At 36.9% G+C, this 13,794-nt stretch overlaps 1 protein-coding gene and 1 pseudogene across 1 annotated transcript; both read right to left on the bottom strand.

Annotated features, from left to right (window-relative positions):
* Positions 1-2,903: 2,903 nt before the first annotated feature.
* On the bottom strand, positions 2,904-4,799 carry LOC110046347 (protein carrier GPR45-like; annotated as a pseudogene).
* A 3,401-nt stretch (positions 4,800-8,200) lies between these two features.
* LOC110046345 (protein carrier GPR45-like) lies at positions 8,201-9,548 on the bottom strand. Its single transcript, XM_020752035.2, has one exon. It carries the CDS (start codon positions 9,385-9,387, stop codon positions 8,446-8,448), a length of 942 nt encoding a protein of 313 aa, XP_020607694.2. The 5' UTR covers positions 9,388-9,548; the 3' UTR covers positions 8,201-8,445.
* Positions 9,549-13,794: the final 4,246 nt, after the last annotated feature.

The following is a 13,794-nucleotide window of genomic DNA, read 5'->3' as shown; positions in this document are numbered from 1 at the left end:
TTGCCACATTTCTGGCCAAATTCATCCAATCCATGTGTTTAGTTTTATTGCGCATTCTTCAGCAAACTAGTGCGACTTCAAGCAGAGTTAGCGTTCCGTAGAGTCATGCATGGATATAAAATAATTTTAAAGTTTGTCATTTGAAATTTCCTGTCATGTTAAAAGCACTGGGCAGCAATGAAATTCAGTACCTATTGTTCCTGGCATCCCTTCATCCTCAAAATTCTGGGCAATCTCTTGCATTTCATTCACTGAAAACAGTACAGTAATAGCCATTTCAAGTTACATGAGGAAAATAGAACGTTATATGTTCTCTGCGTTTGTTGTTGTGTTTTAATCCAATTTCTTGAAAGGTTGAGAAAACAAACAAGCAAACAGACAGTATGTCAATTACAACGTGTGAATGATATAACAAGCACAAACTTTACCGAACTATTTCATTGGCAGGCACAAAAGCCCATCTTTTGCCAGCATTACCTCAAAGGACTGCAGAAATTACTTAAATTAAGAACAAAAAGAATATGAATTCCTAAATTACCCGAGAGCGAAGAAAAGGGAAGCGATCGCAAGAAAACGAGGAAATATACACAGTAATTAAAGCTTTTAATGTAATGATCGATTTTTTTTTCTAACTTCCTTCGAATGAATACATACAACTATATAAATACGCAATTTTTGTTGTCATCTTCCAAACTGAATGTATGTATGTAAAGGATAAAAACAATTGTCTTACCATTTGGCCATTCAATGTAGCGCTAGCGCATCGACAAAACAGCAGAGTTTACTCTTTGCAGGACTCTGCCGCAACTGCTCATCGTGATGTTAAATCGATCTGCTACTTGTCGCGTTGTTTCACTGCCGTTTGCCATCATCCACAAATAAACTAAAACTTGTTTTTCTGGCGGGATAGGGGCCCTGTCAAATGCGTTTCCTACATTTATCACACCGGACGCTAAAATTTCTCGTGCGAGTAACTTACAAGTGTTACGAGTTAAACGAAAGTGGTTTTTAAACTCGTCGCCAAAATAGGACGGAACTGTGACTTCAAAGTAGCTGCCAATACGGTTCAGACTTCGTCTTGTATACGTTGAGGCTACAGAGAGGATAAAAACGTCGTCTTCGTCATCCAAAAGGTCAGAAACGTCTAACTCATCTAAAATGGCTAACAAAGAGCGTTGTTGCGCCATTTTGTTTACCTCTTAATTGGTATCTCGCGTCGACTGTTGCCACAGTAGCAAAGTAAGTCAACCGCTTTCAGCTCTTAATGGGGGCACAAGTCTCCGTTCGGATCACTGCTGAAGGTTCACGACCCGCTGCCCTGTTCTATTCGGGTGGAAAATTGATTACCATTGACAGGGAATTCTCCAACCGGGTGGTTTAATGTAAATGGTAAGCACCCTAAATTTTCTAAGGTATGGGTCTCCGCTCGCGCGCCTTCAGCGAGCAGGAGCTCTGCTATTACATACAACCTTCCCATCTTGCGCCACGCGTAAAAAGCAGTGATAGTGTGTTGACCAATAGTTGTGGAACGCTTTCACGTGGTATGTCATGGAAGTAAACAAATAAAATATCTACATTGCGAAAATAAAGCAGCATATATTTATACACCAGATACAACTACGCTTTTCTAGAATTGATAAATGAGCGCGCGAGCCAAAACAGGCAACGAAATTTATACAGGAAGTCCTAACAGGCAGCCTTGATGAACAAAGAATGTGTGCATATCCTGTTATTGAACAAGCGTATGCTAAATCTGGCCATTATATTCAAATTAACAACTGCATTTACCTCTTCGAAGCACTTTGCAGTTAATTTTGAATATCAATTGGATCGATTCGACTCGGACGAAGGTGGCTCACCTCGATCTTTCGATCAACCACCATCCCTAATTTAATCATTTTAAGATTCACAGCATCAACTGTTTATACAAATGGCACGGATGATATAACTATTCTGACTAGCGTAACTTAGGGTGGACAGCTTCAAAAAAAAAATGATCAAATTTCTCGCAAAAATACTTTCTGTTTACCATTCCAACAACCTTAACGCCATATTTCTCCAACACATGTATCTCATCCTTGGTTTAATAAGCCCCAGACGTAAATTAAGTCTACATTTACCTAAGAGTAAAGTTTTGCTCAATAAATAGACGCTTCAATTTGCATTTAAGACAGACAAGCTGTCTCGAAAGAAAGATAATTACATCGGAAACCGTTTATAATGGAACGGTTTGAGAAGTTCAACATGAACGCTCGTCACGCTTACCTGAATTCAATTCTCGAATTCTTAACTGACCAAGTTCAAAGACTCAGGAGCGCGTAGCTTCGAAATTTAATGTTCATTGTAAAATACTGCTTCACATATAAGCACATTCCACCTGTCGATTTTAAGTTCAGTATGCCATTAGTTAACTCATTTGCCCTTGCAGCTGCAGAAATATGCGCCATCTACAAAACAAAATTGCAAAAATTTGCATATTCTAAGAAAATAAAATTCAGCTTAAGCCTCAATGAAGACTTGAGGCATAATTTTCGAATAATTCCCACCTGAGTGTTAGCTGCGCATCCCACAGTATCCTTGATTTATTCTACAAATGCATAATAAATCATTTTGTGAATATTCTTTGGGCTTCTGAACTAAAGATGAATCATGTAAACACAAACTCTGAACTCAAGGCGGTTGATAAATTTAGAGCACAATTTCTGTGTTATTTCGTAAACGACTTCTCGTGTCATAATAACACACCCATCTCATATCGCATGAAAACTCAGCGCTTTCTGCCTCTCTTATGAGCGAAAAAAACATCAAAGCCTTCTTACTGTTTAACTTCATAACTGTATTTTGTCAAGAGTCTAATCTCTTTTTATTGTGCGTGATGTAGTCCACACGAAGAGAGATGGCAATTTATTATTTTCCATGTTTATTCACTGTTGCATGGTAAAATTACATTTTAGAACAATTTTTATATTTCTTTACAACAATGATGAAAACTTTCTCAATAGCTATCTTATTGCTGGGAAAGTATTTCATACTGATAAAATAAAATGAGTAAGCACCAAATTTAATGTTAGGCAACGGTTACGAGGACTTCTAAAATCTTAGTGGTAATACATCATTAGCCCTGTTCATCGTATTGGTCTACAAGAACTAACTTGTTAAACAATGGCAAAGCACTTGTCTCATTGTGTCCTTTACTGCTTGTCTAACTTCATCTAGCTTCCAACAGTAAAGAATCGGGTTTAAAGACGAGTTTAAGAAAATTAAAGTGGTTGTATAAATCCTAGCGTGATAAACAGATACAGATAGTCCACTTTTAGCCCTCAAAGCGGTCATTCCACCATGAGGTAAATAACAAGCGACTAGCGTCAGTTGCAACCATATTGCAGTGGAAACGGCCTTTTTGTATCGTGCTATGTTCAGTTGATTTGTTTGGTGTAGTCGTTGAACATTGCGGTTGTGAATCTGGGTGTTATGATGACGGAGGGTGAGGAAAATCTTTGTGTAAGAGAAGATCGAGATTATAAGACACAGAGGTATAGCTATGGTGCCATACCATATGGTTATTACGGGATTCCAAAATACTATGCCTGAAAAGACAGCGGCAAATAACCCAAGTGGTAATAACGACGAGCGAGGTTCGCTTTAAAGTTACAGCTTGTCTGTATCTCAGTCCCAACAACAGGGAAAGAAGTCTGTCCACGCTTAGTTCAGTCAGGGTTGCGACCGACACTCCACACAAGATATAACTTGTTATAAAACTTGCCACCGATAGGTGAGGACAAATATTCCAACGTTCATTCACCACAGACATCCAATAGCCAACAGAGAGAGGCTCTACAAATAGACCAACACAGAGATCAGTTGTTGCAAGGCAACGAAGCAAGAGTTTGGACGGCGGATGAAGTGAAGACTCCTTGTGAAGAGCAATTAAGATCAGAGCATTCCCAAGAAATGCGGTAACGGACAGAAACGTGTTTAACACTGAAACAAATTTCAACTGGCCGTGTAGTCCAGCAGTTAAATCTGGCGAACAAGTTAAGTCTTCGATTGTTTTCTGCTCTCCATCTCCAGTAAAGTTAGGTGCTGTCATACCGATCTACAAGATAGCTATTTGTAGTTTATCCACAAGCTGGAATCACTAGCGAAACTTCTCAGTGTAGTAAATTACGAAGCTGGTTGTTACCACAGCAATTGACAAACAGTTGAAATGCCTTTCATGACGCTTGTTATCTCCTGAAACATGTCAGTACATGGATGATAATTGACAGTTTGGAAAGAAAACTTAACTTGCCAAGCAGCTGGCTTACTCTCAGACTCTGAAAACAGACTGACAAGAGAAACGACATGTGTATAACTACATGTTAGTAAGAGAGTAAGGGTAAGTAAGAGCAAGTCTTTATCAAAGTGACTGAGTCTTAGCTAGATAGAAAGCTACTTCAAAGTTCTAGTCACAACATAAATAAGAAATAAAATAAATTACACTGAATAAGATCAAAAATGCATAAATTCTGTTAAAATCGATGAAATATAAAAGTACTTCTACCGTTTTTTCTATAAAAGAGAAGTACTATTGAAATAGTCCTATGTGATTTATGATTTTTGATATTCAAACCCTCAGGAAACTGTTTTGTCTTAGGTTTTTCACATTACGGATATTTGTAGTTTTAGCTGCAGGGTGTGAACAGAGATCATTAGGTACCACTGAAGGTTTTTAGAAATTGCTAAACTATCCCTGCCCTACCCTACAAGGGTCTGGATCCTGCAGAGAGGGCGAATTTCGTGAGAATGCCAGATCGCTAAGTTAACTCCAATTTCTGTGGGGAAACGTCATGTTTTATTTATTAAGAGCTGTAACAAAATGGAAGAAGCTACTCTGTATCGATCATGAAAGATCTATGTAGCCTTACTGACAGAAAGTGAGCCTTTCCATACTCAGTTTATTATTTAAGAGGGCCTTCCGGGGACAGGGACTAAATGTTTCTTTTATTCCTTTTAGTCTTCCATTTTCTCCATCAAAAAAGTTCGACTTATAATTAATGGCAAAGATAGAGAGAGGATGATCTCTTGTGAACGGTTTACAGAGCTGTTCCCTCAGAATGATTCAGAAATGTCCTTTGTCCCTGAAAGAGATGGCCGTCCATGTTTAAATATTCTCAGGGAGGCCCTCATTTGGCTTACGCGAGGCAAAAATGCCTTGCCTGAATTAATCATCATGTTTTCCCTGAAAATGGAAACTTTCCACAAGTATCTTTAATTCCGCCAGCTTCCAAACCACTGTCTACTAACTGCTGTTCATGTTATGGAAGACAATTTTAATTTACGGTTTCTTTTTTTGAGTTAAGATGAAATGACTGACAAGTTTCGTTTCCTGTCACTTCGGCTGACAAGACCAGCTCTCCTTTATTTACTTTGCAAATGAATATAAGCCCAAAATATGATATATGCAAAGAACACACAGAAGTGAATACTAGCTTTAATTGTCCTAATTTACATTAAGGAAGGTTAAATTAAATTTTCGAGAAATTAAAACCTGCTTCCTGTGTTCCAACAACTTATACCTACTGATATCTTTATTTGACTTCATGGATGTAGGCTACAATGACAGATCTTGGTTTCGCTGGTATTCTAGATCACAAAATGTACAAAACAAAACAAAAACAAAAAACAGGCTCTTTTTCCCAGGAAAGGTTAAGCTGCAGTCTTTTGAAAGATGATATTTCATTTGTCAGTTTATTAAAGCAGTGACGACATTTTGCTAAACTTCATTATCTTGGAAAATCTCCTTTTCTGGTCAGTTTCAATTAATTATATATAGCTTGACCCTATTTCGGCGTCAGGCGTGTACCAACTAGCCTCGTAGCTTTCAATCCATTTTTAAATCAAACTGCATTGAAGCTATTGTGGTCAAAGTTTGTGATTTTTCCTAGGAACTATTACTGAACATTTCGTAGCGTCAACTATTTAGTCACATGACTTGACGTTTTATTTGTCAACCTTATATTTCAAAGGGATTTTACTCAGATTTGGTGTTCATATTTATGTTTGTATTCCGTTCTTGTTCTAATTAAGATTTTATAATCGTTTTATTTTAGACTTTTTTTTTTATCCTTCTTGTTTTTCTTAATTTCTTCTAAATGAGGCAAAGTAGTGATTGAAAATAACGTATCAGTTTTGGAACTATCTATATTACATCAAGAGGACTGGGTCTATTTCACCTCTTTTACCTCATTATCTAAATGTGATCACAATACAGCGTAATGAAAGAATTGGTTGAGTTGGTAATTGACTAATCAAAAGTGAATACGTGAATGATTCGTAAACCGCATCTCATCAGTCAGCCCAGACTGACAAGGAATGCTTGCATTGAGTCGGTAACCAGGCAACCCTAATAAAAACACGGGCGAAGAGACATGTACTATAAACATGAGCGGCGGATCGAAATAAGGCGCCAGTATGGTGATACCAAATCATACAGACCCCTCAGACTGGTAAGCAAACAACCGAGACACAGAAGACGAACAAAATATCTACACGGTGAAAAATAAAACACCATATTTATATACACCAAGTACAACTTTATTTCTCTTGAACTGGTAAAGAAGCGCGCAAGCCAAAGCATACAACCCAGAAACATTAACACGCGAGAAAAAACAAGGAGTTGATAAATAACATATATACCTCGTTCAATTAACACCAGGCGAGAAAGAACAAAACAATGAACAAATATTGTTTAATTTTTCTTTTATTGCAAATTTACCTAACAGTTCAAACGGGCGGCCGTGATAAATAAAGAGCGCGTGCATACCCTGTGATGTTATTGAACAAGCGTATGCTGAATCTGGCTACTGTATTTCGATTCATGAGTGTATTCACTCTTCGAAACACTTTACAGTTAATTTTGAACGTGAAATGGGTCGATTCAACTCAGACGAAGGTGGCTCACCTCGATCTTTCGAGCGCCTACCATCGCTACTTTAAACTGTTAATGATTCACAGCATCCACCGTTTATACCAATGTAATTATTTTGAACACCGTATCCGTAGGGTGGACAGTTCTAAAAAAAGTGTTTTTTAAAAAGAATTGTGCATTTCAATTCATCGCTCGTACATTTTTTTGGCTAATCTAACAACTTCAGTTTTCTCGATGAAAATGACTAATTTAAAAGTCAATTTTTCCTTCCTTTATTTAGAATAACTTCCCACGCCAAATAAACATTTTTGCCAAGAAATATGAACATTGCTAACAAGGAAGTCCTAAACTTTTTCCGTTTGAATAAATTTGTCGAAAAAATATTTTCTGTTTTCCATTCCAATAACTTTATCGCCATTTTTCTACAATACATTTATCTCATCTTTGGTCTAATACGCCATTTATTTATTTTAAGTTTAACAGTCGAGCTTAGTTCAATAAATAATAATAAATGCTTCAATAAATAACGCTTCAAACACGGAAGAGCTGTCTCGAACGAAAGATGTTTGGAACAGAAACCACAACATTAATCTGAGCACGATTTTAAAAGTTTGACAACAATGTCGGCGCCACCCTTACCTCAGTTAAATTCTTAAATTCTAATCCAACATAAGTTAAATTACTCAATAAAGCGTAGCTTTGAAATATTATGTTCATTATAAATTACGGCTGGCGTTTCACATAAAAGCACATTCCACTGTCGATTTTAATTTTAGTATGATATTAGTTAACTTATTTTGCTCTCGCAGCTGCAGAAATATGCGCCATCTATAAAACAAAATTGCAAAAAATTTGCATATCCGAAAAAAATAAAATTTAACGTAAGCCTTAATGAAGACTTGAGTCATAATTTTCGAATAATTCCCGGCTGAGTGTTAACTACGTAACCCACAGTTTCCTTGCTTTCTTCTATAAATGCGCAATAAATCATTTTGTGAATATTCGTTGGGTTTCTGAACTTGAGACGAATCATGGAAACACAAACTCTGAACTTAAGGCGGTTATTAAAAAAATTTAGTGCACAATTTCTGTGTTAATATCGTTAACGACTTTTCCTGTCATAATAACACACCCATCTCATATCGCATAAAAACTCCGCGCTTTCGGCATGTTTTATGAGCGAAAACAACATCAAAACCTTCTTATTGTTTAACTTAATGACTGTATTTTGTCAAGAGTCTAATCTCTTTTAATTATGCGTGATGTAGTCCACACGAAGAAAAATGGCAATTTATTGTTTTTCATCTTTATTCACTGTTGCATGGTAAACTTACATTTTAGAACAATTTTTATATTTCTTTACAGCAATGATGAAAACTTTCTCAACGGCTATCTTATTGCTGGAAAAAACCTTTCATACTGATATATTAAAATGAGTAAGCACCACTTTTAATCTTAGGCAATGGTTAGGAGGACTTCTAAAATCTTAGTCGTATAACATCATTAACCCTGTTCATCGTATTGGTCTACAAGAACTAACTTGTAAAACAATGGCAAAGCACTTGTCTCATTGTGTCCTTCACTGCTTGTCTAACTTCATCTAGCTTCCAACAGTAAAGAATCGGGTTTAAAGACGAGTTTAAGAAAATTAAAGTGGTTGTATAAATCCTAGCGTGATAAACAGATACAGATAGTCCACTCTTAGCCCTCAAAGCAGTCACTACACCATGAGGTAGATAACAAGCGACCAGCGTCAGTTGCAACCATATTACAGTGGAAACGGCCTTTTTGTATCGCGCTATGTTCAGTTGATTTGCTTGGCTCGGTTGTTGAACATTGCGGCTGTGAATCTGAGTGTTATGTTGACGGAGGGTGAGGAAAATCTTTGTGTAAGAGAAGATCGAGATTATAAGATATAGGGGTATAGCTATGGTGCCATACCATATGGTTATTACGGGATTCCAAAATACCATTCCTGAAAAGGCAGCGGCAATAACCCAAGTGGTGATAACGATCAGGTACATTCGCTTTAAAGTTACAACTTGTCTGTGCCTCAGTCCCAACAACAAGGCGAGAAGTCTGTCCACGCTTAGTTCAGTCAGAGTTGCGACCGACACTCCACACAAGATATAACCTATTAGAAAACTTGCCGCCGATAGGTGAGGACAAATATTCCAATGTTCATTCACCTCAGACATCCAATAGCCAACAGAGAGAGGCTCTACAAATAGACCAACACAGAGATCAGTTGTTGCAAGACTGCGAAGCAAGAGTTTGGACGGCGGATGAAGTGAAGACTCCTTGTGAAGAGCAATTAAGATTAGAGCATTTCCAAGAAATGCAGTAACGGACAGAAAAGTGTTTAAAACTGAAATAAATGTCAACTGGCCGTGTAGTCCAGCGGTTAATCCTGCGGAACACACGAGTTGTTCAACTGGTTTCTGCTGTCCATCTCCAGTAAAGTTTGCTGCTGCCATTTAGTTGGTAAGATGATATGGCTGTTTGTAGCAGCTGTATTCGATCAGCTCTCGGTGGAAACGTTTCACTGTAGAAAAGTTACAAAGCGGCTTCTCAACTGACGGATAATTCCTTTTTCAAGTTTGCTTAAACATAAATTTGGAAGACAATTAAATCTAGCGGGTAGCCAATTAGCTGGGTAAATAAATAAAGATAAAATAAAAACTATTAAAATAACATTGTCAAACTATTGGTTTTGAAGGTTATGTCTTAAACTGCAGGAAATATTTGGAAAATTCTGAAAATTCTTCCTGTTATTCTAAATTAGAATTTCTCCCTCGATCACGCATCAAACTAATTGTTAGTCATATTGTTTACAAAGATAGTGTCTGAAACAGTGCGGGTGGCAATGTATCACACATTTTAAAACGGAAATAGTGTGAATTCTATTTTTTTTTTCAGTTTGGGAGAATGTTAGGGTGGATTATTTTATTGCTGCCGTTACTCTGCCTCCATTCGTGTTCTTCATTTGAAGCGACCGGTGTTCACGTAGGGCTAGTCTTTTAAAGGTCAACTGAACCATAATTCAGGGCGAGGAAATGTTAAAAAAAAAAAAAAAAAAAAAAACATTTAAGAGGAAACTCACGCGGAATTTTTCTTTCTGAAGGAGTAAAGAAGTTAAAAGTACGAATACAGCCGATGGCCTCACGAAAACGTTTTTAAAATGACTGCGCACTTTAACGGAAGGATTGGAATTGAGACTCTGCTTTGTGGCGTCATTGTTGTCTTGTACACTGCAGCGTTTTTGCGTCAGTGAGTCGTTCGTGGGGAAGGTTTTGGATCTAAAAACAAACCGTATTTTGCTTGGGAAATGACCGAGACCGGTTCGCCCGCTATTCGGCGGGCATTATTCGCTTGTTTTTCGTAGTTTTGCTACCTTGTAAAATATTTATTATTTTCCACGTTGTAGTGGTGAAACGATTTCACCCCATATCTCTTAGCCTTCACTCCTTCACTTCCCGTTAGACATTTGGAAACCGGGGGGGGGGGGGGAGGGGGGGCTCCCACATGAAAAGGCAATCAAAGCTCCACGGAAAATTTAATTTAACTCCTAAGGGAGACTGATGTGGACGTTGCTTGAGCTTCCATTAGACCCCTTAAAGATACCACAAAACGTATGTATTAGGTTAAATTTCTAGCCACTGTTTAAGGAGAGATTTCGCGCGCGCACTTGTAGACCCGACTCGCGTATTTGAGAGATCAGAAGAAATCAAGCCTGAAAACAGAAATTAAATGAGAGCGTTTCTTTTATTATTATTTTCTTGAGTACACTCTAAAGGATACTTTGACAGTTAAAAATGGTGACGTTTCGTCATCAACACCCTAAGTGAGACCAGAATCCTTGATTTGTACCCGAGACGACAAGCATCCCCGACCTTTTCATATAGGAGTTCCCCCCGGGTTTCGAACATCAGTCGTTTAAGGCCGTTTTACACTCGCTTGCAGCGTGTCAAGTCAGTTATTTTCGAGAGGTACAAGGTGTAACGGTTTTTTCATTGTAAGGAAAATACTTATGGTTCTTCCTTAGCGATTTGATTCAGGGAACGTCTTCGTGGTATTTCCTTCACACACCTACGTGATATTGTGAGTTCGAAAGCCATCGATATAAACGAATGATTAAACGCTCCAGACGATTATTTTAACACAAGAAAGGGGAAGACAAACGCTACCTGTCGGTAAATGCTTTTTTGACAGCAAAGAATAAAGAATGAAGAAGAAAAGGAAAAATAATCAGTGGTCACCACTGGGAGACGAACTCCCAATGTCTCGCACGGCAAGGTAGCGCTTGTCACACTAAGTTACTTGTACATTTAACAAATTGACATCAGTTTTTCATGCGTCTGTCCCGTTACTGATCATGAATTTCGTCATTTCATTGTCAAAGTAGCTGTAGATCCACGAAGCGATAGCCGAGTGCATCCGCAGACTACTTTGACAATGTTATGACAATATTCATTGTCAATAACAGGACAGACGCATTAAAAACTGACGTCAATTTGTTTTTTACGATAACAAATTGTCAAATTGTCCGCTCTCGCTCGTTGACGTATCGCATAATTTATAAATTCATCTGTCTGTCCGCTTATTGACGATAAAAATTAGCCAATGAGCGCGCGAGAATTTCTACAGTTATCGCAAAAAAGTTCCTGGAAGGTGAAAGTATTAATATTTTATTTACGCACCGCAGGCTTAAGTGTTGCGTTCAGTCTATACCTCACTTTTGACCAAACAAAATGATCTTGCCATTTTTGACTACAGCACCAGGAAGACATCCACAGATACATGTAATATAAAACGTGTAGGCAGGCCCGAGTAACAAACAGTTCCTTAACGTTGAACTTTTTCGTTTTTCAAATCCCTAAATGGAAAAAGGCTTTACGGACTTTTTCGAAAGCTAGACTGCCCTCACATCACAGTAGTTCGATTCCTTAATGAGCACTGCCCCGTAACACCCATTCAAAATTTATTTTCTAAGTTCAGTGGCTCACAGCCACTTTGATTTGTCTTGCAACTTTCCACATTGAAGTTAAGAATCGTCGGCACTGCGTCTTTCTAGACTACAAATTGATGAAGCATGAAAGGTCCCAACAAACTCCTCACCGCAATATTTTGTTCACAGCTGTCTTCGGTAAAGTGTTCTGCACAAAAGGGCGGATGTTTCAAGGGCGTAAAGCATTCCTTTTCATTTTCATAAGCCATTCTCTTTTAAGTTTTGGTTCCTGGGGGAACTTGAAAGTGCTCACTTTGGATTTTGAGAGGTTTTCCTCTGAATTTCACTATGAACTTTAAACCAACACAGTTTCAAATTTTCCACATTTCTTGAGCTCACCAACAGTGACGTCACAATTTTTATTTCCGAAAATTATCCGACAATTTTCCCCGACCGCTCTACGATTATGAAGCATAAAAAACAGTGATTTTAACATTCCAATATCTCCGTAATGCCTCGTCCAATTCGTTTGAAACTTCAGAATATGTTTATTTTATATTTAATGAACACATTGGACTCCAATTAAAAAAATGCCTAAATTGTGGTTCATTTGATCTTCAACATTCTTTTGGGATGCGTATTTATTTTAATTTTGTTGTCGCCGATGTGTTCACCGTTGCATTTTTTTTACTCTATTATCAATTTTGACGTCTATTCATTTGTATTATCTCTTTTTTTGTTTTTAACTTTTATTATGATTTACAGGGCCCCACTGAAAACCACGAAGGCGTATTAGCGTATTATTAGCATTAGTATTAGTATTAGTATTAGTATTAGTATCAGTATTAGTATTAGCATTATTACTAGTATTAGCATTAGCATTAGCATTAGTATTAGCATTAGTATTAGTATTAGCATTAGCATTAGCATTAGCATTAGCATTAGTATTAGCATTAGTATTAGCATTAGTATTAGTATTAGTATTAGTATTAGCATTAGCATTAGTATTAGCATTAGCATTAGCATTAGTATTAGCATTAGTATTAGTATTAGCATTAGCATTAGCATTAGCATTAGCATTAGCATTAGCATTAGTATTAGGATTAGCATTAGCATTAGGATTAGCATTAGCATTAGCATTAGCATTAGCATTAGTATTAGCATTAGCATTAGCATTAGTATTAGCATTAGTATTAGCATTAGTATTAGCATTAGCATTAGCATTAGCATTAGTATTAGCATTAGCATTAGTATTAGCATTAGTATTAGCATTAGTATTAGCATTAGTATTAGTATTAGTATTAGTATTAGTATTAGCATTAGCATTAGTATTAGCATTAGTATTAGCATTAGCATTAGTATTAGCATTAGCATTAGTATTAGCATTAGCATTAGTATTAGCATTAGCATTAGCATTAGTATTAGTATTAGTATTAGTATTAGCATTAGCATTAGCATTAGTATTAGTATTAGTATTAGTATTAGTATTAGTATTAGCATTAGCATTAGCATTAGTATTAGCATTAGCATTAGCATTAGCATTAGCATTAGCATTAGTATTAGCATTAGCATTAGCATTAGTATTAGTATTAGCATTAGCATTAGCATTAGCATTAGCATTAGTATTAGCATTAGCATTAGTATTAGCATTAGCATTAGCATTAGTATTAGCATTAGTATTAGTATTAGCATTAGCATTAGCATTAGCATTAGCATTAGCATTAGTATTAGCATTAGCATTAGCATTAGTATTAGCATTAGCATTAGTATTAGCATTAGTATTAGCATTAGCATTAGCATTAGTATTAGCATTAGCATTAGCATTAGTATTAGCATTAACATTAGTATTAGCATTAGCATTAGCATTAGCATTAGCATTAGCATTAGCATTAGCAGTAGCATTAGCATTAGCATTAGCATTAGCTTGAGCATTAGC

This window comes from Orbicella faveolata, unplaced genomic scaffold (genome assembly GCF_042242905.1).
Source record: "Orbicella faveolata isolate gen_17 unplaced genomic scaffold, um_ofav_v1 contig_12, whole genome shotgun sequence".
Taxonomy (NCBI): domain Eukaryota; kingdom Metazoa; phylum Cnidaria; class Anthozoa; order Scleractinia; family Merulinidae; genus Orbicella; species Orbicella faveolata.
This window is presented reverse-complemented; position numbering and strand designations above follow the sequence as displayed.